This window comes from Gavia stellata, chromosome 1, assembly GCF_030936135.1.
Source record: "Gavia stellata isolate bGavSte3 chromosome 1, bGavSte3.hap2, whole genome shotgun sequence".
NCBI classification, from domain to species: Eukaryota; Metazoa; Chordata; class Aves; order Gaviiformes; family Gaviidae; genus Gavia; species Gavia stellata.
The window spans coordinates 97777481-97802907 of NC_082594.1; the positions used below are offsets into that span (position 1 = coordinate 97777481).

The 25427-nt window shown below is 50.7% G+C and overlaps 1 protein-coding gene across 2 annotated transcripts; it reads left to right on the forward strand.

Moving 5' to 3' along the window:
- Window positions 1–321: 321 nt before the first annotated feature.
- Window positions 322–25175, forward strand: LOC104254147 (cystathionine beta-synthase). Of its 2 annotated transcripts, none has more exons than XM_059817047.1 (16): window positions 322–505; window positions 2297–2451; window positions 6336–6442; window positions 9050–9184; window positions 10634–10713; window positions 11966–12097; window positions 13379–13448; window positions 14734–14825; window positions 15967–16092; window positions 17172–17256; window positions 18881–18986; window positions 19574–19645; window positions 20910–21044; window positions 21610–21718; window positions 22477–22561; window positions 25078–25175. In XM_059817047.1, the coding sequence occupies exons 1-16, from the start codon at window positions 494–496 to the stop codon at window positions 25173–25175; spliced, it is 1599 nt and encodes a 532-aa protein (XP_059673030.1). In that variant the 5' UTR covers window positions 322–493. The 2 variants fall into 2 exon arrangements, with proteins under 2 accessions (XP_059673030.1, XP_009806121.2); XM_009807819.2 differs by lacking the exon at window positions 322–505 and adding an exon at window positions 683–874.
- The last annotated feature ends 252 nt before the right edge of the window (window positions 25176–25427 follow it).

Sequence of the window (25427 nt, forward strand, 5' to 3'; positions counted from 1 at the left end):
CATGACCGCCCTGCACCCTTGTGGTCTCTCACTGCTTTGTAGGGCCAGAGTCGGTGTCTCCAGAGGAGAAAAGGTGGCTCAGAGCCTGACATGGAGGCGGCCCGGTGTCCCCTGCCTGCTGTCCTCCTTCAAGTTTGGTCGCAGGGCCAGGCAGTGACACAAGGTTGATGACCTCCATCCTCAGAGATGCCCAAGTGTCTCTGGCTGAGAAGAAAGCTTGGCTGCACACCGCTATGGCTACAGAATCACAGAATAACAGAATCACTTAGGTTGGAAAAGACCTGTAAGATCAAGTCCAACCAAATAGAATAACAGTGGTGTATTTCTGTGTTTCAGGGACAGTCCACCACGCAGGTAGCGAACCTCAGCCCCATCCTCCCGGCTGGTGGGGAAAGCACCAGGAAAGCACGGCGCTGACCTCAGGTAGTCCTGCCACACTGCTTCAAAGAAGCTCTTGCCAAGTGGGTGAAGCGAGCAAGCGAGCAGAAGGAGGATGGCAGAAATGGTAATTAAGGCTGCCCTTGGGCTCACATGTCGAGCCACAAACTAATTAGATAATCAGGACACGGCCATAACAGCGTGCTGGCTGCTTGCCTGGCTGTTGTGAGTCAGCTGGGCTTTGCAGGCGCTGCAGGCAGCCCGGGTGTCGAGGAGGGGCAGAGCAGTGGCTTTATGGCCTGGGATGAAGATGATGCTCCGCAGACCTGTTGGCCTCCGCTATCTGTGCTGTGCATGTTGGCTCCAGCATCCTCCCGTCAGCTGCCTGAATTTCATCCCCAGGGCAGTAGCTGGAGTGGATTTCCCACATCCCCTCCCCTCCACATGGCAGCAGGCCTGGTCCTTCTGCAGGCAGTCCTCTGCATTTAGAAATGAGGTATTTCTTCTTTGTGTCACTGGTTTGGTTCTAGCAAATTTCAAAATTATGTCTTTGTTCTCAATCTGAAGTTAAATGTAGAAGGAAGGTCCAGCATCATGCCCTTGAGAATTTCTACTACGGTAAAGTTAACAAGAGCATTACACTTGTTCCAATTGCAAAATGCACCACTGTAGTGTAGGAAGATAGGGCAGGCTGTGCTACAGCAAGCAGGTTAATGCCAAATTTCATCATTAATCGAAGTAACACACAAGTCTCCAACCATGACCCTACTGAGCTGCAAGGTCTCTTTATTCAACAAAGGCTTCATTCGGGGCAAATTAATTCTGTGAACAAGCCAGAAAAGAAACTTCCAATTACCAAAATCATGTGTCTTTTCTCCATGCAGCTGGTTTCCTTAGCACAAAAGGGTGGCTGATGAATTGCAGAGAGGGTCACACCGGAGAGGGTCACACCAAAGCTCCATGTAACCCTTGTTTCTGCTATTGGTCAGTAGCAGATGCCGAGAATAAACTATAAAACCAGACTCTTCCTTTTGTCTGTATATGCACCAGCAATACAGAGAAAATTACCATGTTCACAGAGCGCAGGTACCATTAGGGCCAGTGTGTTTAAAAGCCACTAATGAACTCGACCTTTGCAAACTTGTTTAACCCTTTTCTGGTTCCACTTTTACCTTCTCTGCCCCCATAGTTGTTCCTGATAATTTCATTTTGACTTATTATTTGATGCTGAGAAACAAAAAAGTGTTTCTCAGTCACGTTCTCCAGATTGCCTGGGATTTACAGCCTCCTCTCACCACCAGCCACCAGTCTCATTTCCAGTCTGATGAATCCTGCTCTATTTAAGCTGTTTTACTATGGAACTTGCTCTGTACCCCTGAGCACCTTTGTTGTCCTTCCCTGTTGTTTTGTCAATTTGTTGTTTTTATCAAGTCTCTCTTTTCACTTTTAATACACTTGGATGGATGCCAGAGTAGAGGTGTCCTCTGACCCGCTGAGGCACATTACCACCGTATAAGTACTCTCAAATTATTGATGGGTAGACTTATCTACAGTTTCTTCACGGCTAGGGTGAAAAATACTGCTCTTGACCAAATAATTAAATACAGAGCACCACATTTTCTAGTGGAGGGGATGCTTCAATGTATGTTAGAGCAGAGGAAGACTTGCTGGAGATGGCAGCCAGGTGACAGTTTACCATGTGTATGGGTTTAGTATATCACTCCAAAAAGAGCAATTTGACGCATCTGTAGAACCGGGTTTCTGAAATGCTGCTGGAGGGATGCCTCATGCAGGCTGGCCACCCTGCCTTCACACCCAAACATGGAAGTCGTTCCTTGCCTTCAACAATTATTGCCCAGGTGCCTGCCTGCCCGCTCGTCCTCCCAGGTGACTGCGGGTCTCTATTTCCACAACACAGGAACTGACCAAGGCATGCCTGCTCATGAACGGCAGTTGCGTGGGAAGTCAGGAAAGCAAAGCTGACGGCACCTGGGTTCTTCCCAACTTGCCCAGTAAGTGCACATGGACAGCTGCAACGCCTGCCACCAAGTCTCCACACTCCTGTATGCCCTTGTAAGTAATTCTTTCATGCTGGTTATTTCAGAGTGCAGACAGCTCAGCATCTTTTTCTGAAGATGAAGTACTATTGTTACACCAGGATGGTCATGACCAGAAGTCAGTAATTTGACAATATCTTATGTTAATGATGGTTTATTTTCCACAAGGCAAAACCCACCTAGTATCTCCTCTCCAGGAAGAACTTTCTCACTCCCTTTAATCTTGCAGAAAGACGTGGCTGGCTCAAGACTCACCTCTGTGTTTTCCAGCACACATTTGAAAGTGTCTGCTAGTTTGGGGCATCTCATTTTAGAAGACTTAAGATATTTTAGGGGTAGATTTCAACCAGGGACTTGTACGCTTCTGCAGAGTGGACTCTGTGAGGTCTGGTGTTGCACAGCAGAAGTGAAGGCACTCCCAACTGCTAGGCACTCGAGGAGATGCAGTAATGGCTCTCCTGGCTGTAGTGTAATGCATGCATACACCTCAAAGCTGTTGCACCCATCCCGTTGTACAGTACAGTCAGTGACAGCCACGCAGTCATCAGTCCAAGGGCTGCAATTTGGCTGCCCTTGTTCATTCAAACAGTCCAAGGCTGCATGTAAGAAGATTTCTAAGTACTAGCAATGTCTTCACTGATGGCTAAGAGACCTTCACGAAAACAGAATACCAGGGCCTGGGCTTTTAAAAAAGTAGAAAATGGCCCATGCAGAGGTTGCCCACTCTGCCTAACTGACCCAAGAGTGCAATGCAAGGCGAAGTGATTGCTATGAGTGGCTCTTGTCCTCACAGCAGCAGGTTTCCTCCCAGGGTGAGGTAAGCCTGCCGAAGTGCCCAGACTAGACTAGACAAGAGGTGCTTTAATGGCCAAGCAAACCAGACCCAGACAAGCTATTAAAGATAAGGCTGTCCTATAAATGTCAGGGGAACTGCGGACACGTCCCTGCTGTGCCAAAGATGTAAAACATAAATTCAGCTCCAGCATGTGAGGAACTGGAGCCTGTGGGAGGTGCAGCACTGCTCTGCGTGGACGCCTGCCAGCCGGGAGCTGGCTGGGGGAGCTTCGTAAGGCATTACAGGCAGGACACAGCCAGAACACAGCCACCAGCATGTGTGAAGCCCAAAACAGCCTCTGGGTCTGGCCCGTGAAGGAGGAGTGGGCTCCACAGTCTCAGAGCTGATCCAGCAAACGTGCATCCAGGCACTCACCCAGTGCAGTCCCTGCAGCTAGCGCTCGAGGACAGGATCAGCTCTTTTCAGTCAAAATTTTTTTTTTTTCAATTATCATGCTGAGCAGGATAACATTCTTGGGTTTTAGCAAATTAGCATCAGGGTGCCACGGGGCAGCAAGGCCAGGCTGGTGCCAGGACCCGTCCCACCCCATAGCCAGGAGGTGGGCAGCCGGCGGGGCACCAGGGCAGCCCCAGCCCCGGGCATCAGCCACCTCCCTGGGGATGGGGTCTGGCTGAGGTGGCCCGTGCAGCATCACTGGGGCAGGGACTGAAACATAACCCACTGTATAGCAGTAAAGAAAATACACTGGGACATGTCACACTGTTTCTTTTACTTTGCAGAAACGCATGGAGGGGATTTGTTTGTTTTCTCTGCTCTGGGTAAATCACAGATGGCAGCTGACATCATAGCAAAAAATCTCTGGACTTTCGGAGATTCCCATGTGAAACCTGATTGAGTTTTGGGGGTAGAAGCAGAGGATGCAGGGGGAGGGAGAAGACTAGATGTTATTTTAATTAAGAATGTTAATTATTTAATTTTTTCCAAAGATACAGAGATAGACTAGTTCTGGTATCCCTTGAGCCAATTCTGACCCGCTATAACCTCAGCAAGAATCACTTGGTTTGCCAGGACTGTTTTTCCCCTGGACACCTTGTGGAATAACACGCCATGAGCAAAAGCAGAAAACTTGGAGAACAGCCAGCCTTGTCCACTGCGATCCTAAACTGATACCAGTAACTGCAGGACCAGAGTGTCCCCACCACATCCTTTAGGAGCACCAAAGGCATTTGCCACAGATTCTTGTATCCATAGACCTGCTGCCTTCAGGCCCACGCACAGAGCTCATGCAGTTGGGGAAGGAAGCTGATTGTGCTCGTATTATTTTTGTAGTAAAATATGGTAGGGATTAGGAAAGGAATTAGATAGGAACTGCGGAAAATTTGCCCCAGAGTGAGAGAAAGACTATTCTTTTTAGGGGATGGTAGCTGGTGGCAATGCAAAAGAGCAGTCCAGTTTCTGGTTCCCACCTTCGCCCTCCCGGCACGGCTGGCCCCAGCATGCAAGGCAACACAAGTTGCCTTCCCCTTCTCCGTCCCCTCGCCGTGCCACATCACTCCTTGCTGGGGTTCTAAGGGCACGGTGGCTTCTCGTTTACCACAGTTACTGACTGAAGGTAAATAAATGGCCTTGCTTTCTTCTCTCAAGCTGACTTCCTGCAATCTAGACATGTAATGCAATACGCAGGTCACTCTCTTGAAAGCCAGGCTTTAGTTAAACACCACCTGAAGGAGCTGGACTCTCCTTGTGCCATGGCTCAGCCCCACTGAAATCCTTGAGCATTTTGGTGGCTTTTAGAGCAGATGGAAAATGGCTGCAGCTGTGGGGGAAGCTCATTTATTGAGTTATTGCCTCACATTTACCAGCGCTCAATAGAGGTTGTAATGTGCATGGTAACACTTTCCATGGAGGGAGAGGTAACAGCACACGTGTAATACTTCATCATTTCTGGGCTTGAGATGTAAGGAGGCTGGCTCCTTTTGGTAGTAAAGACCTGCACTAAACCACTACCCCTGTACTCTGGCAAAGCAAGAAGTGTTTATATCATGCTTGCAAAAGCTGGAGGAAGGTGTGTGTCTTTAAGTAAATCAGCATGTCATCCCTGCACCATATGGACTTTCTGTCAGCAGACAGCCATCTGCCTGGCTGCGATAGCAGACAAGGATAACTTGGGTTCAAGGTTCAAAGGATGATAGTAGGCAAGAGCTGTGTGAAGGAGAGCTGAACAGTGAGGGAGTGGGGCTTTGTCACCCCACTCAGAGAGAGACGTGCTGTCTATCAAACAGGGGCAATACATTTGTGGCCCCAATAAACAAAGCCCTAGTCAGTCTTTTCCCTCTATCTTTTAAAAAGTTCAAGGATATGAGTTCCCTGGCTGCATGGCAAGATGCGTTCAGTTGCGTGTTGGGTAAACAAGTCTTTTCCATTCTGGTTGCAATTGCGGTGATGTGGTTCTTGGCTTCTGCCAGAGTCTGCCAGAGCCTAGCAAAACCGGGAGGCTGGACTGCACTGATCCAAGAGCTTGGTTTAATTATTTGCAAAAAAACCTCCAGAGTCCCCTGTGTCTTGGGCCTTTCTGATGGCTTGGAGCCAACCTTGCAAGTCTGGGAGTCCTGGCCAGGCAAGCAACAGTTGGCCCAGGGATGGCTGAAAATGTGAAAAGCAGAGGTTGTGCTGGGTAGGATGGAGGAAGGAGGACGAGGCTTGTTTTGTGCATACCCTTCTGGCTTTCTCACTACATAAAATCCCGAGACTTGTCAGCTCTTCTCACTTCACTTAGTTATAGGTCTGGCCTAGCGCCTTGTCACAGAATCACAGAATCGCTAAGGTTGTGTAGAACAAGACTCTTCAGAACAGCCCCAAAAATGAATTACCTTCTTTTTTATGCAAAAGAATGAATAACTCATTGTAAGAATGATGGAAAACCATAACTATCTCCTGTTGCCATTAATTGCCAATGGGGACATTTTATCTTGGAGCTGGGGTGTCTCTCGGTGGTCGTGCTAAAGTTGCTGAAACCTTACTCAGGTTTTATCTTGGTTCATGTTGCGTAACAGTCACTCTGGCTCCGATATGACATATTTCTTTTTTTTTCTGCATTATTTCAGGACAGAAGAAACAAAGATCTTGCCCAACATCCTGAAGAAAATTGGCTGCACCCCAATGGTCCGAGTCAACAAGATTGGGAAGTCCTATGGGCTCAAGTGTGAGCTCTGTGAGTGTCCTCTTTCCACCAGGTTTTTCTGGGCTGTGAGGTGAGGGTGAGGGGTGGTGTCAGAAGGGGGCTTCAGAAGAGGCTCTGTGGAGAGCAAGCACAGACAGGGAGGGCCAAATGTGGCACGTGTTGGGTACTCCTGCTTATTAGGTTACACTACAGTCATTTGTCAGACCAAGCAGGATGGTTTCAAGCTGCAACAAGCAGTGGGCTAATGGTAGTGGAAGCGTCTCTCCTCCCAAATAACTGCAGCGTAAACTCAGAGCAGAGCTGGGCTGAATTTGGGGACTGGTGGATGACATCATGGCAGCGGGCAGGGATGCTGCAAGGCCTGGGGTAGCATATGCTGCGCACAGGAGAGACCGGCTGAGCCTTCCCGAAACGTGGTGGCTGGGACAGGACGAAGAGCACAGCAGGGCTCTTCCCACAGCCTGCCTGGGCCAAGCGAGCAGCTTGGGCTGCAAGGGACACATGCCAGCATAGCCCCTGGTACCAGGCAGAGCTCGTGCTGGGCTGCGGCCATGTGCGATGCTGGCGCCTCATGGCTCCCCAAGCTCTGCTTGTGGCAGGGGGGTCCCGGGCTGGGGGGACTCTGCTCTGCCTTGGCATCGCCTGGTCACACCTGCCTCCGCTGGCTCAGCTGGAGTCGGGCCAGGCACTGCTGTCTGCTGTGTCACTGTCCCGGGGGCAGCAACGGCTTCCCTCGGGGACCTTCCCAAAACGCAGCCCCAGGCAGAGCAGCGGGGGCTGCAGACAGCTGGGTTTATCAGCAACACGCGTGCCGGGCCCTGGTGCTAAAAGCCAGGCCAAGGCACTGGCTGTGGGGCCACGTTTTCCAGCAAGACCCAAGTCCTCCCCCGAGGGGATGTTAGCATAGCGCTGGTGGTATCTCATGTAAGAGTTGTTTTTAGCCTGGTCCCCTACAGAAATAAGGATGATATGATTAGGCTGTCTCAGTGTATATGGACTTTTCAGTCTCCTTTCCTGTAACGTTTAACCCTCTTTAATTAATGTCAGCCAAATTGGGCAGAAGGACAGTAAGAATCAGGCAGCAAGATTCATGAGTGTCACATAGCGGGGTAGGAAGGAGAGACTTGATGAGCGCTCACACTCAGTAAAAGGGCACAGCAGGACCTCGTCGTCCTACGTAGCAGCTGGGAATCCACCCTGTAGCCAGCCTCCACCAGGTACAGGGCCACATGGAGCATGCTGTGCTCTTCAACCAGATCCCTTCTCAGGATCTGGCATCCTCGGGCCCCTAACCCTGCAATCTCCATGTTGCACCACCTCCCGTTTCCCAGAATGAGACCTCAGGGGACGGTAGGGGACCGTGGAGCAGAGGCGGCAGAGGCGGGAGGACAGGTCTGCAATGTCTGGTCCCCCCCTGAAGCAGTCTGTCCCTTGGAGGTTGCCTTGCTGGGGCAAGCGCCTTACGGGAGCTGGAGGATTTGGTGTAAACAGCAGCGGGGAAGCTGGGGAGACCCTGTTTGCTGGGGTGGTGTCTCCCTCCCCTGGCGCAGGAGGGGAAGGAGAACAGGACAGGCAGAGCAGCTGCATGGTCCTCTCTGAGCTGCAGGTCAGCACAGAGCCTCTTACCAAGCAAATATACGAGAGCTTGCAGCACTGCCGTGTCAAGGAAGCAGTTGCGGCTGGACACGATTACCTTGTAATCTCTGTGCCTCCAGGGATCTCTGAGTAGCTGAAGTTTTGGCACTTTGCATTATAAAATGTAATGATAAGCACAAGATTTTTTTTCCCGTTGCTTTGGCTGCTCAAGTACCTGGTGGTTTTCTCAGCCTGAAGTAGCTGTCTCTGCTAGGATGAAGTGAACGACACCCTGAAAGTACCCATTTCACCCTGTTGTCCATAAAACAGAGCTCAGTACCCAGTACCATCAGTTCAGATGTAGATGCTCATCAAAACCTTGGTGAGAAGAGTCCTGCCCCGAGCGTTAGCGGTGTAGAGGGCCTGATTAGGAACAGAGGTGTGCCTCGCGGTTTGAGTGCGCCTTGGGAAGTCTCTGTTAGTTGTTTTTTTTGGTAGTTCAGCAAAGAAAGCATAATTTTGGCTGACACTTGAAAATGCCCTTTCTATTGTTTGTTTTCCTTTATGGCACCCCATTCAGGACTACAGATCATCCCTACAGAAGGGTACCTTCTTAGACACCTATGAATAACTGCCATGCCCCAGGAAAGGCCACAAGACCTTGCTGTTAACCCTGACAGTGCCTTGCTCAGAAAAGAGTCCTCAAGGCAGGGCAGCAAAGTGTATTGTACCAGTGTGGGACCTTCCACCTAGAAATCACTGTATGTCCAGTTGGTTTTAAACCCATCCTGGACTTACCAGGCCTGTCCGCTGCCTTCAGGGTGCTGCGGGTAGATGAAACATAGGGGAAAGGTGGACTGTGGGCAGGTATGCTGATGGGTAATCCCATGACAAACTGCGGCACCCTGTAAGCAGATGGTGGATGTGCTCTCCTGAGCAAAGGACCGTCCCGCAGGGGAGGAATGGGTGTCCTCAAATGACTGCAGCGAGGGCTGGGGGAGCAACGAGCTGGTGCTCCCAGCTGCAGCTTGTCCCTAATGGAGCCTCCCCTTTCATTTCCAGTGGCAAAATGTGAGTACTTCAACGCAGGGGGCAGTGTGAAGGACCGCATCAGCCTGAGGATGGTGGAAGACGCAGAGAGAGCCGGGATTATAAAACCAGGAGACACACTGATTGAACCCACTTCAGGAAACACAGGTGGGAAGGGCAGGGATGCTCCCTTCGCCGGGGTACCAGGCAGGGCGGCAGCTCTGAGGGGCTGCAGGAGGGGCAGGGGTTCAAGGAGCTCTTGCAGTTACAAGGTCAGCTTGGGGCCCTGCGGCTTTGGCTCTGTCCTCTCTTCAGCTCCCCGTTCGGCGGTCACGGACAGCCTGGGATGCTGAGATGCCTTGTTGATGAAATTCCCGAGGGCCTGCGAGGGTCCCACGCCTGTGCAGGCATGCATGGCAGGTTACCTCACAGCAAGGCAAAGAGCCTCCAGCCTCAGGAGCTGGAGGAGCCCGGGCAACCCCAGGTGTTTTCAGGCTGGGAAGCTCTTGAATATTCAGAGGTTCCCAGAGAGGGTTTTCCTGATGGGCTAGAAGATAAATAATTTTTTTTTTTTTTTCCTTGTCACTGTCATCCTGCTCAGGCACGAGATTATGGTGGGGTATGAGATGAGGGGGGACAACAGAGGAGCCTTCCCCCTATTTTGCAGCCTGCACAGGACTATCAGTGCACGTTTCCATGTCCCTTTGCTGCCGCCTGCACCAGTGTCCCCACCATGTCAGGGACGTGTGTGTGCATAGTGTACCTTCCTGCAAGAAGGCAAATGGGAGCCTGTCGAGGCGCTCTGGACAGAGCTGAGGCCGTATCCCTCACTGTGCTCTCCTCTGCTGCTGCCATGCTGCTGCCTCCCCTTCAGCAGCCATGCAGAACAGGGCGTGTCTCTGGGAATTTTGCCCTTTATCAGTCCATTTGCTTCAGGCTTCCCAGATCCAGCCCCCCCCTTTCGCCGGACACCCCCTAGACACTGGGGCAAGGGGACCTGTGTGCCACTGGCACTGTTCCCCAGGTGGCTCATGCTGGCTCCCTGCCCACCCCGGGCAGTCGGGGTGGCACCATGCTCCCTACAGCCTCTTGTAGGGACACGCTGCTCCAGCCTCACCTTCCTCCTCTAGCTGGGGAGCAGCTGGCTCCATCCATCACACCCAGTGAAACTGGAGCAGAGGTCCCCTTTGCCTGCTCGCCACGGGGTGACATGTGCAGCATCGTCGTCATCCCCCAGCACGGTCGAGAGCATTTGAGGGGGAGGGAAAGGAACTCCTGAAGCACAATCACCTCTCTCCTGTGTTTCAGAAGGCAAAGGAAAAGGCCTGAGCCTTGGCGAGGGGAGGAAAGTGCTCCCCAGCTTTTCCATTCACTCTGTGCCACACTAATAGACTGCTGCGAGCAAAAGGGATATGGCATTAGCACATCCTCCCGTGCTCCCTGGTGCTCCTGGCACATCCCGAGAGGCTCACAGAGGATGCCCTCACCTGTACCTCCTCGATGAACATTTCTAGGTTATGTTCACCAGCGGGAGAGAGGAGCGTAGAAAGCAATGCATGTCGGTCAGCCTTGCCAAATGCTGTTGTCAACCAGTTCCCTTTCCTTCCCACCACCTAGGAATCGGGCTGGCACTGGTAGCTGCAGTGAAAGGTTACCGCTGCATCATTGTCTTGCCGGAGAAAATGAGCATGGAAAAGGTCAGAGCTCTGTACCGTATTACCCCGCAGCTGGGGAGCATCTCCTTCCCTGTCTCTCTCTGCCTCTCCCTTTCTAGAGACGGAGTGCCCTCTCCGTTACAGGGTAACAAGCCTTGCCGCACACACTGACATAGCTTTGTAGTTATTCAGAAGATCTCCTCTTGATGAAAAGAAAGCACACTGTGGTGGCCGGCTGATTATCTAGCACCAGCGGTGCAGCTGGGGTCACGTGTTAGCCAAACACGGCGTGTGGCTGCAGAGAAATGGAGTGATATCTGCTGTCCGCGAGGGCGAGGGTGGGATGGAGAGGCAGAGAGGCAGGCAGGCGCCAGGGCTCGGCTGACGGTCCTGCTAACTTCTCCTCTGACATCTGATGTGTCACTTGGCCTCTCCATGTCTCTACGGTTTTCTTTAACCTGGAGACGCTTACGGTTGTCTGAGCTACTTTCTCAAGATGGTGGAAATCGAGTCACTTGCAGGAGAGCTGATGATGAGGTGAAACTGCTGTCCTGGAGATGGCAGAAATCTCTGTTGGGGAGCCAAAGTCTCACAAACTGCTGAGCTGAACTCATGCCAGTGAAGCCAGGCCTGGACCCTGACTTGGCTCAAAGCTGAGCCCTTCTCCAAAGCACCACCCTCATTTCAACCTAAATCTCACTTAAGCTCCGCCTGGATCAGATGCCACCTCCAGCTGCCATGGGCTTCACCTCCAGGCACCCTGACACTCACCCCCCCTTCTCTTTTGCTCACCTCTCCCCCCAACACTCACCCCTCTCAGTGAATTAATACCCTAGGGCTGATGTGTAGTTGCTCCTTCCCCGTGCTTGGTGAGGGAAGAGAAGGGACACTCGGGACAAAGTCAGCTTTAAGACCTCCTCCGTGCATGCAGGGGCTCAGGCCACAGCACATAGGAGACACTGCTCCCTGCCCCGGTTCCCTCTGCCCCTTTCCCCAGGCACCAAGGAGCAGCACAGTGTTACCTACCTCTGCCGCGTCCCCAGCCTGCCCCCCGAGTAAGATAGGGCACAAGGCCAGGCTTGAATCCATACGCCAGCTTCAGGCAGGAGGCCCTGGGTGCCAGGAGGATGTCAGAGATAGCATAACTGAGAATCAGACATTGTATCTCCAAATGTTAAATGTCTCCTGTATGCAAAGCTCCTCTGGCATCTGACGCTGCCATGAGCCCGCAGGTTCGGATTACCGTCGCTACGTGGGATCAGTTGCGTTACATCTACTCTCTTCCCTCCCAAAGGTCGATATTCTGAAGGCGCTGGGTGTTGAAATTGTGAGGACCCCGTGCACCCGCTTTGATGCCCCGGAGTCTAACATTCGTGTTGCCTGGAAGCTGAAAAGTGAAATCCCAAACTCTCACATCCTGGACCAGGTAAAAGCTGTTCCTCCACCAACTCTCTTTCCAAACACGGTTTACAGCGTGTGCTCCAAGTCTGCCTGTGTTTGGGGGCTTTGCTCAAACTGGCAACAGAGGCAAATTTCGTCAGTGTTTTATGGCTTTTGAAACTTAATCGGTCCTCTGTAAAGCAGGGGGTGGCAGAAACAAAATAAGGGACACTTCCAAACCTGTAATACTTGTGCCAAAGCTTAACGTGAGTGAGGCTGGGTTTTCTTGCACATTTGAAAGACTCCTCAAATTGCTTCAGATTTAACTTTGACCTGAAAAAATAACTTTCTATGCCTGGCTGGCAGCCTCTGTCCTGCCTCAAAAATAACCCTCACGCTGTGAACGGCAAACACCACTGATCCACGCCAGCAGTTCCTGCAGCTCTGGGTCTTGTGCAGGAGGGCACTTCTCCCTCTGGCCTGACCCTGCTGCAGGAAGGGATCCCTATAGAGGGTAGGGAGCTCCTATAGTGCAGAAAAGTCAGGGAAGCCATAAGGTTCCTTCCTGTTAACAAAAAGGGAGCTCAATGTCTGAATACGCTTTTCAGAAGCAGCCTGGGCTATGGGTGTGAACACGGGGCTGCACACATTTCATTGCTGTACCTGTGTACCCCCGGCGGTAAATCCCTCTGTGCAGGTAGGACAACTACTCTGGCCCACATTTACCATCCACCTAACTTGCTCTGCTGCCAGCCACAAATGCCCCTAAATGACAAAGCAGGTCCCAAAATTATATATATGATACTTGAAAGAAGTTTTCTGATATGACATTTGAGGAGGGATTTTTTTGTTTTCTGAGCTTTTTAGGGGTATTGTGGAGCTGTGCTTTCAACTTTTCCAGGGTAACAGAAAAGGCTAAAAATGTTTCTGTCTAAGCAACAGCTAAAATACTGAGGAACCCTCCTGTGTCCAGCAGCTAGGACTTTAACAAAACCACCAGATCCCATAAAAACTGGCACTGCAGCGTATGGGACCGCCGCACCATCCCCACACCAAGTAGACACCAAGTGCCAGAGAGTGAGTGTTCATGGGCACATTTAATCTTCCAGTGTGGACAAATCCCAAGTGTCCTTAGAAACCTGCCCCAAAGTGACAACCAGGTGGAATACTTGTGACCTGGCCTGGCTGGGTGGCAGTGTGCCCCTTGCCAGGGAGTGGAGGGGGCAGTTGCACACTCTGCGTAAAGCTCGTCAGGAGCTATTGCTAGTTTGGTATTTGACCTATGCTTCACACAGTAACTCACGCTGTTCTCTGTTGAAATAAACAGTACCGAAATCCAAGCAACCCCCTGGCTCATTACGACACCACAGCTGAGGAGATCCTGGAGCAGTGTGAAGGTACCATCTGCGCTGTTGTTTCTATGTGCTGAGGTTGTGCAGAGGGCTATAGCCCTCTCTGAGAGGCTTATTTTCCATCATTTATTGACCTAAATGTATAGAAATGGCCAAAAGGGCCTCTATAGGTGAAGGCACCCTTGATAATACTGATGCCCAGGGTGTAGCAACTTCACATAATCCACTCCAGATCCACCTGAGCCTGCAGGGCTTCCCTGCTATGGCCTCCCATTTCAAAAGCCAGAGGGAGGAGAACAGAGGCTTAACAAATTCAGACTGTACCCAAGGAGGAAGAGCCTGTCTCTCGGTGGCTACAACACAACATCTCTGCAACCCGTCAGCTGAGAGCACAGAATGGCCCAAGAGGCCTCACTGGGGAATAGAAGTTCATCAGGGGATGGCAGGCTGATCCAGCACACTCATTTGCAAATCAGAATAGACTGAAACTTCACAGACTAATGACAGTTGATGTGACAGCTGGGGGAGGACAAAGGATTATCCCAGTCCGTGTCTGTGCAGATAGAAGTGAAATTTATTGCCAGTACTGGGAGCACTGCAAAATGTAAAAAAGACTCAAAGGTTTTAACTGGGGAGCAGTTATCTTAACAGTAAAGCAGTTGGGCAACGACAGGATCAAGAGACTCCCAGCCTTCCCTCCACTACAACATTTAGATTTGCTCTTACTGGCTGCCAGCAGTGAGAAGATAAATCCCTTTTTCCCAGGGCGGTTGCAGCATAAGGCTCTGAAGGCCTGACCCTGATTCTACTCCTACCAGTCCTAAATCAGTATAATTTCACTGATGCCAGTGGGGCTACATCTGACTAAGACGGGTGCCAGGACAGAGCTCTGCCATCTCTCCACTGTGGACGCTAATGCTAGCTGAAAAGTTGTGCCTGTTACTGGTATTGTGCTGCTATTCACGCACGTGCTTTGCTTCAACGAGGTGCGGTTTGAAAGGGCTGGAAGCGCTGAGATCCTCCCTCCCCCTTAAGCCAGTAGATGCTAAAGATGCAGAAGTCATGGAGACCACTGGGAGATCTGGAGGTCACCTTCAGCCCCCTTTGCTGAGGCAGGATCAGCTGTGCTCAGATCCTGCAAGCTCATCTGAGCTTCTGCACAGGACCACGCTTTGGCTGCTAGCACGATCTCTGCCTGTCTTTTCCGCACGCGGGGTTGTAGCAGCCGAGGGACACGGGCTCTGCATCTGCACAGGGTCCTGAATAAAGGGGAGACCGTGCTGGAGGCCATGCTGAGTCCCTGCAAGCCTCTCTCTTCCCTGACCTGCAGGCAAGGTCCACATGGTGGTGATTGGGTCTGGCACAGGAGGCACCGTCACTGGCGTCGCCAGGAAGCTGAAGGAGAAGTGCCCAGAGTGCAAGGTAAGCTGCGAGGCAGGGCTGCCCGCCGGGAGCTGCGGCCTGCCTGGGTTTTCCCGCTTGTGCTTTTGATCAAGCCTAACCCCACGGCTCACCTGAGCTAGCAGCTGTTGTCTCCACCTATTTGTTTTTTCGCAGCGAGCTTGGCTTTTGTTGGAAGCAATTTGGTGTTACGCTCAGCTTGACTTAGATCCATCTGAGTGCCTTAGAAGTCAAAGGCTCCACAGCCCCGTTATTAATCCCACCCTGGCCGGTGCCCTGCCCCTTGCAGGACACTGTCAGATGTCCCCTGCCGAAGTGGCTGGCCTAGCTGAAGGCATTACTGCTGCTGCTCCTGGTTAACCTGCCTACTGAAAGTTTCTGTTCTGGCAGCTCTGCAGGGATGGGGCAGACTGTGCAAGTGCTTCTCATGCGCCATTGCAAAAGCCTCCGTGCTGTATGGTTGACACCAGTCATAGATGCTCATTCTGCAGAGCTTGTGCTTCAAGGCAGACTGGAGGCTTGACGGTTACTGCCTCCCCGGCATAGCTGGCGTGTGAGCGATCCCTGATCCACCAAAGGCAAATTGAGGTGGTGTGGACCAAGCCACTGGGGGACCTGGGCACGAGATAACATCACGGACTGCTTGAAGCTGCGTGGGGAGCGGTGTCACCATCCCTTCTTAAGCTCAGAGCTGAGGGAAGCAACCTCAGCCCAGACATAAAGCTGTAAGCAACCAGGGAGATGCCACTGTCAGCCAGCACAACTAGATCCAGAAAGAATGTCTGTAGCCACGGGATTCCACAGGTTTGAGCTAGCTGCAAAGGCACTGGAGCAGATTAAGGAGCACTCACACTATCCTAAGGGTTGAGCTTTGGAAGTAGCAGGCTCTGCCAAAGGGGTGATGACAAACACCTTGAGAGTGATAACATTTTAAGCCACCAGTCACTTCTGCAGCAGCTGAATGCTACCTAGGATCTATTTAAAAAGCCAGTGGGAAACAGTACCCTTTTATCCTGGAAGCTCTCCATGCTACCAGTGGATAGGAATATTAATGAATATCACGGGAAGGAAAATGTTGCTGATAAGGGCATGGGTAATTTTTCCTTTGAGTTGTGTGACTATTTCTGAAATCCTTTTGTGGTTTAACTTCCTTCCCTCAAAGATCATTGGCGTAGATCCCGACGGCTCCATCGTCGCTCTGCCCAGTGAGATGAACAGGACGAACACCACAACCATCGAAGTGGAGGGCATTGGACATGACTTTATCCCTACTGTCCTTGACAGATCAGTAAGTAGCCATCTGATGAGAGGCCTCTGTCTGATCTTTGGCTTTGCATCCAGTCTACTCCCAAGTTCAGAGGTAGCCAGCTCTGGCACCCGGCTTTGGCCCAGCCCTAAGGCTACTTGTGTACCTTTCCAGTGCAGAACAAGCTGCTGTGGGGGGATTGGGACCCCAGCATAAATCATCTCTCTGAGTAAATCTGATTATAAGTGACCTACAAGGAGAAGGTAAATACAGGCACAAACGAGGAATATGCCACAGTACCAGCCTCCTCAGCTCAGCCCCCACCAATGTTCAGAGTGTGCCTCTTTCACTACGATCACACAGAAGAGGTCAGTGCTGAGGCTGGTCTTCATCACACTAGTGCTTCCTGAGCCTTCACTGTTGCAGGCACCACACTCACACAGCAGAAACCTTGCACCATTTATGGGCTGAAAGACAAGATCCAAGCCATATACCTTGCACCATTTATGGGCTGAAAGACAAGATCCAAGCCATATAAAGACAACAGATCATGAACCTCGTACCGCTTCTTGTCAAGTTTCTTCTGGGTGTATCAGTTGCCACCAGGCACAGAGCTTTAAAGCCCTAATTCAAGCTGCCTGTGTTCCCCCGACCTCATTCTTAGAAAGCTCCCCCACAGCCTCAGACCCCAGACTCTTTCTGCTTTCAGATGTTGTCTTAACTACATCTCTGCTGTCGGCACATGGCTTTAGAGCTGTGACCTGTAATAACCCAAAACTCTTTTTGTAGTGGGATATGATTTTGCCTGGCAAAATCTTGACCGTTAGTGTAGCCTAGCCTGGGACACCACTCCCTCTTCCGCATCCTGACTCTGGACCTGTCAGACATCCCTAACTTTCCAAGGAAAGAGTGCTGGCTGGAAAGGCTGGAGTGGGTGCCTGCAAGCCAGGACACACCCTCCAGACCAGGGATGTCCTGACAAATGCGTTTGCTTTCAACAAATGTGGAAAGCAACTCAAGTCTGCCAGATGTTGCAGGCATCAGCACCACGGCATGCCTCAGAGGGCTGGGACAACCTGAAATAACACCACCAGGAACCAACCTTCTTGCTTTCTCTTCAGGTGGTTGATCAGTGGTATAAATGCAACGACAGAGACTCGTTCCTTATGTCTCGCAGGCTGATTAGAGAGGAGGGATTATTGTGTGGTAAGCATCAATGACAACAGTTGCTTCTCTTAACAAATTTTCTGAACCTCATCCTTTTGGGACCAAAATGCTTCCGGGTAGGTGCTCTCTGCGTTTTGCGTCTGCTAGGTTAACAGGGCTGAATGGCCAAACCCCGAGCTGGTGTGTAGGTCGCTGTAGACTTCAGAGGTGTGGCAGTGAGTCAGTGGTCTGGGATCTGACTCATCGGCCACAATAATTATAGAAGCAATAACTCTCCTCTTACTGGAGCACTTTTGCACATGGAAATGGATCTTCAGGCCTAACTCTGTGCGGTGTAGTGTTACACGGGCTGAAGACAGGATTAATGGGACTCAGTGCAGGACAGGTGGGCTAAAACTGTCGCTCCACTAACAACACTGCTAGGCTGTACTCTCTGCCGTTGAACAGTTGCCACGCTTAGAGGTGCCAGGTTTGGGCCAGGAAAGTTTGAAAGTAAAGAAAGTGTAAGATGTTCTTACTGAGTATTTCTCCCTGTGCCAACAAGCTGTAAGTGATCCCACCAGCTTTCCAAAATGAACAGGTGCCCTCAGACAAACCCTGCCTGTACCCTTAGAGCCTCTACACAGCATCAGCGTTTTTCAGCCTTCCCTGCCACCGAGCAGTTAGCTGTAGGTTTGCGTCCAGGACCAGACAATATATAGGCTTGTAGTTACAGCTGATAAAAGTCCTGAGCGTTCACATCCAGGGAGTTTTGAAAAATATCAGGCATTTGTAATGAAACGCTTAAATGTTGGTTTAACCTAGCAGGCACAGAGTCACTGTGTTTCAACAGAAACCACTGGCTGAACGCAACTATAATTTGTGAATAGCTTCATGTTCCCTGAGCTGCATTTTTCAGGGCCTTTCCTCATTTGTTTGAAAAATGTGACCCAGTGCTAATTAACCTGCTGTAAAATACGTGCTGCCTTGAATGCAGTATGTAATTGGCACACAGATAGTGGAATGTGTTTGACTTCCAGTACTCGAACTACCGGTGGAAGAATTGCCTCTGTAAAGCAGGGATCTGCTTTCCCTACGTGCAGCAAACCACATGCGTGCACACAGACACAGGGAGCGTCTAAGTCTTCCCATCACGTTGGCCTGGTATTCCAAGCATGAATGTAATGTTTATGTTTTTTTCAGCCTTTACAATGCATTTAAAGCCAATCTTCGATTGCCAAATATGTCAGCCAGAAGCTCTAGATTTGGCATGGTCTTCTCCTCACCCAAAGGAAGGGTGCGGCATGGGCAGCAGTGGTATGAATGGCCTCACACTGAACCTTTCAGCCCTTGGCCTGCCCTCAGAGTCATCACAAGAAGTGGTTCGTGAAGTTCATAAGGTGATTCTTACGTTGCCTCATAAGGCCAGTGCCAAGAGCCACCATATGAACACGTCCCTTCAGTCCCTACTTCCTCCTGACCTACAAGGCTGCGGAGCTGATCGTCCTCCCACTCCCAGTGTCTTGAGCTGCCCTGGTCTATGAGGTGCCATCTCTGCTACCGCTTGGTCTCAGTGCCCCTGGTAGCATTAGACAGGGCAGCACTGTGCCCCGTGCGCTGGGACTGTGGCCCTGCACCCTGGGCGGCCCTGACACTTGTCTCTCTCTTCTTGGTATCCGTCCAGGTGGCAGCTCGGGCAGTGCCATGTCTGTCGCTGTGCGGGCTGCCAAGGACCTGAAGGAAGGTCAGCGCTGCGTCGTCATCCTGCCTGACTCCGTCAGGAACTACATGTGAGCCTCTTGCTTCTTCGCCTGCTTTCCGGCAGCGGGGTGGGAGCTCACATAGCCCTCTCCCTCCATCTCTGCATGTGGCCTGGGTTGGAGCCATGGAGCCCTTCGGTGACATAAGCTTAGCACTGCTGAGCCCAGGTGGTGTGGGTTGCTGGAGAGCCACCCCGATAACTCTGATAGCATGGCACCCGCAGTGAGCCCAGAGCTGGGAGTCTCCCTTGAGCAGCTCACAGGAAAAAACCAAATAAGCAACAGGGAGAAATAGCATACTACTGTGGTAAGCACCAGGGGTTGGGTGTTGGGACACTTGGGTTTTATTTCCTCTTGTCACTGACTTACTGCACGGAGCAGGAATCAGTCAAGCTACAGTTTTTGAACTTGCATGCCTAAAGTTAGGAAGGCAAATAGCTGGCATGCTTCTAAGAGTTACTGAGCACCCGCAGCTCCCGTTGACCTTAAAAGGGGCTAAGAGCAGCCAGCTGCAAAAATCATGGGAGCCCCGGGGCAGTGCTGCGGTCTAATGCATGGAACAAAGCACGACTTCTTCTGGAAGGCTCACAGACTCGCTCTTTGTTGGTGATTTCTAGGTCCAAATTTTTGAATGATAAGTGGATGATAAAAAATGGTTTCCTAAATGACGTCCAGGAGCACAAGCCTTGGTAAGACAACTTCCGCCGATATAAACGGTGATAAGGGAATCAGCTTTCTGAGTCTGGAAATTATTATCTTCAAAGGGAAGTATTATCTTTTAGTATTTAGAAAAAATGCAGTTAAGTCCAGATCCCTCTGGGGAGGCTGTAATATCAGGTTCTTTCTTTTGAGTGGCTAGATATCCCAGTTCTCCAATCAAAGTCTATAAAGGAGCTGTTTCTGTCCCAAAGTTGCCGATCTGCTCCCACGTGGCAGTCGTTGTCCAGGCCGCCTAAACCCTGCCGAGCAGAATGGCTGAGGTCGACATCTAGCTCCACTCAAAACCTCCTCTCTCTACTCCACAGCTGATGTTCAAAGGAACATCGGGCCGGCAGGGAGATGGATCCCTCCTGTAGCAAGCACCCTTTCAAACAGCTCTGGAGGTCTTTTCAGGCAGGGAACAGTAAATTTTCGCTTTCCAGAGCTGCGGGCCGGAAGAGATGTCCAATTCAGCTGTCTCTTGCACACCACGGGGAAAGAGTACCCTCGAGGCAGCAAATCACAGACAAACTGCTGATGCCAGTTGACATGTGGCTGGGCAAATGCTGGTTGTTTAGAAAGCTCCTAGTCTCACTTTAAAGACAGCAGGTATTATTGATGTCAGCTGCTCCTTTGGGTTACTATAACCAAAGGTTATTGCAAAATATTTCCTAAAAACTTCATACATTTCCAAGGCCTCTCATGTCTAGTTAGAATTGCTCTTGGCCCTTTCAGCCTCTAGCATTGCCCTGCCTTTTCTGCAAGGACGAAGGGCTGAGATGAGTTGGGATTTGCCTGTGGTCCCCAGCAAACAAGCGTAGCTTGTCCCTCTTAAGTCACACGAGCATCTCTGCCAGGCTCTCTCCTGGAGGAGCTGCAAATGTTGCATTTTGAGGACCAAGGATACAAACCAAAGAAGTAAAACTGTTAGGCCTCCAATCATGAGCTTGAAGTGAAGCCCTCAGTAGCTTCCTTGGATTAGGGACAGCTCAGCACCTTGCCAACTGCTGACCTCAGCCCTGCCTCTGGAGTTGTATGAACACGGGCTATAGGGAAAGCTTGGCTTCAACAAGACCTGGCCATGGTGGGCTTGTAGCGTTACTGTTTTGGGGATAGGAGTGGGGTGAGCTTTGCAGGCAGGCAGAATATCTCTGTGTGGGTGGTCTCATCTCTACTGGCCTTGCCTCCCTGAGCAAGGCCCACAGCTGTGCAGCAGAGAGCAACAGCTTGGTGCTGCCATTTGTCTCTCAACAGGTGGTGGAACATCAAGGTGCAGAAACTGAATCTCTCAGCCCCTCTCATTCTCCTCCCAGAAGTCAGCTGTCAAAAGGCAATTGAGATTCTCCAGGAGAAGGGATACGACCAAGCTCCTGTTGTTGCTGAATCAGGGTAACTATTTCTGCTCACTACAGAGATGGCCATTCACATGGGAAAAGCAGCCATGATGAAGCTAAAGAGAAAGTCACATTTACTTATCCGGTGACGGGGCTCTTCTGTTGGATTCTGTGATGCGTATTTTTAAAATATCATCTGCCTCTTTGCAAAGATTTGTCAGGAAAACTCCCTGTAAATGAGCTAGTTAAGGTCAAAGCCAAATCCCATGCCTACCAAGCTCAGCAGAGGTTGGATCAGTGCACAGGCAAGGGGAGGCCAGAGGAGAGGTGGGGTCTGGGTGGGAAACTCACACAGATAAGCAACTGGAGAGCCCACAAGTTTTCCTTCTCTCAGCTGCTAAGTCCTGGACCACAACAGCGGACTTTCTAACTACTGTTAAACCAACAGGTTGGTGAGGACAAGGATCTTCTTGTCCTGCTCAGATGAGAAATCTGGTGCCTCCCACTTACTGCAGCAGGAATTTAGTCACTGACTTCAAGGGGAGCCGTTCAGCCCCTACATTAAACGTGTGCCCTACCTCAGGTCTGACCTTTTTGGAAAACTCCCTGTTCCCTTGCAGACTTATTTTGGGAATGGTGACCCTCAGCAACACCCTCACCTCGGTGCTGGCTGGAAACGCACAGTTCTCAGACCCTGTTACAAAGGTCATCTACGACCAGTTCTCAAAGGTACCGCTAAAGCTGTGGTTGGTGTCAACTGCTGTCCGGGGATGGGTGGGGCGGGAGAGGTGCACCATCACCCTGACGTGTGAGAGGAGCTGGGAGAAGAGGTCAATGAAAAAACAGAGAGGTGAAGGTAGAGAGAAGTGGGGAGGGCAATGGGGATGTCATGGAGATAAAAGGAAGGACAGGCACCTCCAAAAATGCTGCCAAGCCTGTGGAGTTCAGACATGGGAGCTTTCACAGCAGGAGCAAAGCATGTGAATGTCCACTCCCATTCTTACATTGTCAGAGGATTTCATCCAGCCGGGGGATCGGCACCCTCTGAAAGAAGAGCCCAGCCATTGCCAGAGCTCAGCAGAGCTGGGACAATACGCATGGGCTCTGACGGGACGCAGGGCAGGTCCTGTGGGTGTGCACGGGAGGGACACCTGGGTTGGATGGCCATCACAGGTCCAGAGATGGAGTGAGGTAAAAGGATGGTGTTTTAGGGGAGCTGGAGGTGTCACCCCCATGCTGGCCCGCAGAAGTGCTTTGGGCTTGGAGGGAGAAAAAGCTGTAGTTCAGCTACAGCAAAGCCAGGTCTGCAAGTTTCCTACAGCCCCTCCCATCTCCCCAAAACAGTGCAGATGAGGCACACCTGATCTGGTCCAGCTGGGTGCCACCCTGCCCACTCACAACCACAGTCAGAGGCAGGAGTCAGGCTCTGCACCGCTGTCTTTTAAATACGAAGTGACACGTAAAATGTCTCTTTTTGTCCTGTTTAGATTGGCCTGGAGGACAGCCTCGGGAAGCTTTCCTGCATCCTGGAGAATGACCATTTTGCTATCATTGTACATGAGCAAATGCAGTGTAGGTATCTGCAGAAGCACTGTACGGGCTTTGCATGAATGTTTGAGAGGGGACAGGGAAATTCTTGAGCTGAGCTTGGTAGGTATCAGTGCAGTTGCTCCATATGTGCAGCCCCTGAGCCTTTACAGGAAGGATTTCTGCCCTATAGCTCTGCAAAGCCATGGAACTGCCAGCTATTCACCCATTTCCTTTCCTGACACCACAGGGATGAGGGGAGAGGGGAGGGAAGCCTTAACCACAGGAGCCTGAGACCAGCACACTACTGGGTGTGTCCTGCAGGAGCACTACCCAGATCCTGACCATGGGAGCTGCATTGTCCTGCCATGCAGGGGTGACGCTGAAGCACCCATCAGCTCCATCCCCTTCCCTCGTCTTATGGTTGCCCATGGAAACCCACTTTTGCGGTTGGGAAGGTATTCACTATGAGATCTTATTTGGTCCCCTCCTCTGACAGCCGAGGTGCACTGTAGGCAGCAGCCTGGGGTACAGTGCCTTTGCTGCACAGCTGTAGGCTCAGGCCTCTAGTACTTGTTTAGTCTCTTGACCTTGAATTCAAATCACTGCCTTGCTGGTTTGGGCAACAGAGGAAACAAGTGGGAAGTTAGGGATCTCCGTAGACTTAGTACCCCAAGGGCAAGGTCGAAAGGAGCATTTGGGGATATTAGATAAAGCTTAGGTGGAATTCAGGCATGTAAGTGCAAGGGAACAAACTACACAGTTTGCATCCCACTGCTTAAAGACCTTTTGCTGTGCATGCCCAGAGGCTGTGCGATCTTCTCTGAACACCACTGTTCCCACTTGCCACCCCTGGAGATGTAGCCAAGAGATGTCCTTGTGCCTGTGTGCCCCAAGGGGTCTGGGTAAATTGATATGCTAAGGGGCCTTTCATGCTGGGTGCTATCAGACACCTACCCTGGAGGTCCAGGGTAAGTCGATAAAGCTGAAAATGAATGTGTTGGACCATGAGCAAGCCCTGTGGCAGAGGCACATGAGTCGGGATCCAGGAGGCACAACGCATGCATGCGTGCATGCGTGCAGCCTGGCACATCTGTGTATGAGCCTTACCTGGACCATGGCTGGGTATAGGGATGCTCTGCCAACTCAGAAGCATCATTAGACTAGTCCAATAAAGCAGCCGTAGCAGCAGCTTTCATTTATTCCCAAACCACTGTACAGCCACCGCCTCCCCGGTGAAGCAAACCGGCTCAGTAGAGTCACGTGCAGTAGGATCACGTCAGCATGAGGGTTGCTGACACATCGATGGCAGCAGGGATCACACTTTGTTGCTCCCCTGACCAAAACAGGTATGGTGGCAGGTGCTGTTCTGCAAATCTGACCTAACACACCTTTCCGCTACAATTATACCGTAAAAATTCTGCAAGTACAAATTTGGCCTTATCTTGAGGGAGTTGCTTTGTTTAAAATGTTAGCAACAAGAAAAAGCAGTCAGAAGACCCATGTTTAGGCCTTCTAAATTAGAGCTGAAGGGTGTAATTATGCTGATTTGATGGGATTACACATTGAACATGCAAAGCATTCCTGTGGTGAGCAACGTGCCATGTTGTGCTGAATCAACTGCCAGCAAAGGGCTGCCTGCTGAATGCAAGGCCTCCGAAACCCACTGTGTGCAAACACACCAACCCCTCCGCTTGTATCTCCGTGGCCTGCTGCCCCGAAAACCCACCAGCCCTAAAGCTGGCTTGCAAGTCCAGCCATGTTCCCACAAAGTGTTGCAAACAAAAGTCTCTCATTCAAAACTGCCTTTGCTACACATTTCCAATTCTCTCACCAAAAATAACACTAAGCAGAATTTCCGTTCTCAGCTATGTTGTCATAAAATAAGAAAAATCTATTTTGCATCACATTTTGATATAAATTAAATGGTATCCACAAATTAAATGGTGTCCACCAAAAATATCAGCAGCTGTACGCAGTGCCTCTTGCTCTGGTTTTTAAACAACACCCGTTTTCTTTTCCAGAGCTGCTGTTTTTATGCCGTCACAGTTACCCCCTTATTTATTACTTTCTTCCCACACCTTTGGAGCTTGCATTTTATCTCGTGTGTGGACTCTGGTGGCTAGTTTTATTTTTATTTAAGAAAACATTTCTCAGATAGTTAAAGCAATTGTTGCGATGCTGTTTTATTAATGGTGGTGTAGGACCTAATGAGAACAGAGCAGAAAGTGTTTCACTGCTGCTCGTAAAGAGTCCCATTAGTTTGGCCTGAAAAGTTTTGTGGTGATAGAAGCAGGACTGGAACAGAGGTCGGGTAAAAACAACTGGGAAATTAAGTTTCTTGCTCTGGTAAGAAGTGCATTATCTGCAGCTAAACCTCCCATACGTGATCCCAGTAACCTGACCGAGGCTGCATCAGTCATTGCTGTTGAGGCAGAGCAGAGACAGCTGCTGTCCCCATTAAGGTTTTCTCTTAATAAAGGAATAGCAGCCTCTGCATAGCTGTGGGGGTTTTTTTACTTTTTTTTTCCCCACTAAACTGGCATTTTCTGTGCTTACAGTCAATGGAAATGGCAGTTCCTTCATGAAGCAGATGGTGTTTGGCGTGGTCACAGCGATGGACCTCCTCACCTTTGTCAGCAGAAACGACAAGCAGTAGCACAGCAGTTTGGCTGCACCCACCTCTGCTCCTCCGGCAGGGCCAGCTGTGCCCCCCGAGCCTGAGCCACGCGGCCGAGGGTGCCTTCTGGTCTAATCCAGCTGATAGTTTCTCAAAATGACTAGGTGAAAATTGTAATGTAATAACCATTTGCCCACTAAATGCCACCCAGAATATCACTAAAGAGAAGACAACTAAAGAAATTGCGTTTAATGGCCGTGTGTGGTTACATGGAGCTACCCAGGGCTGGAG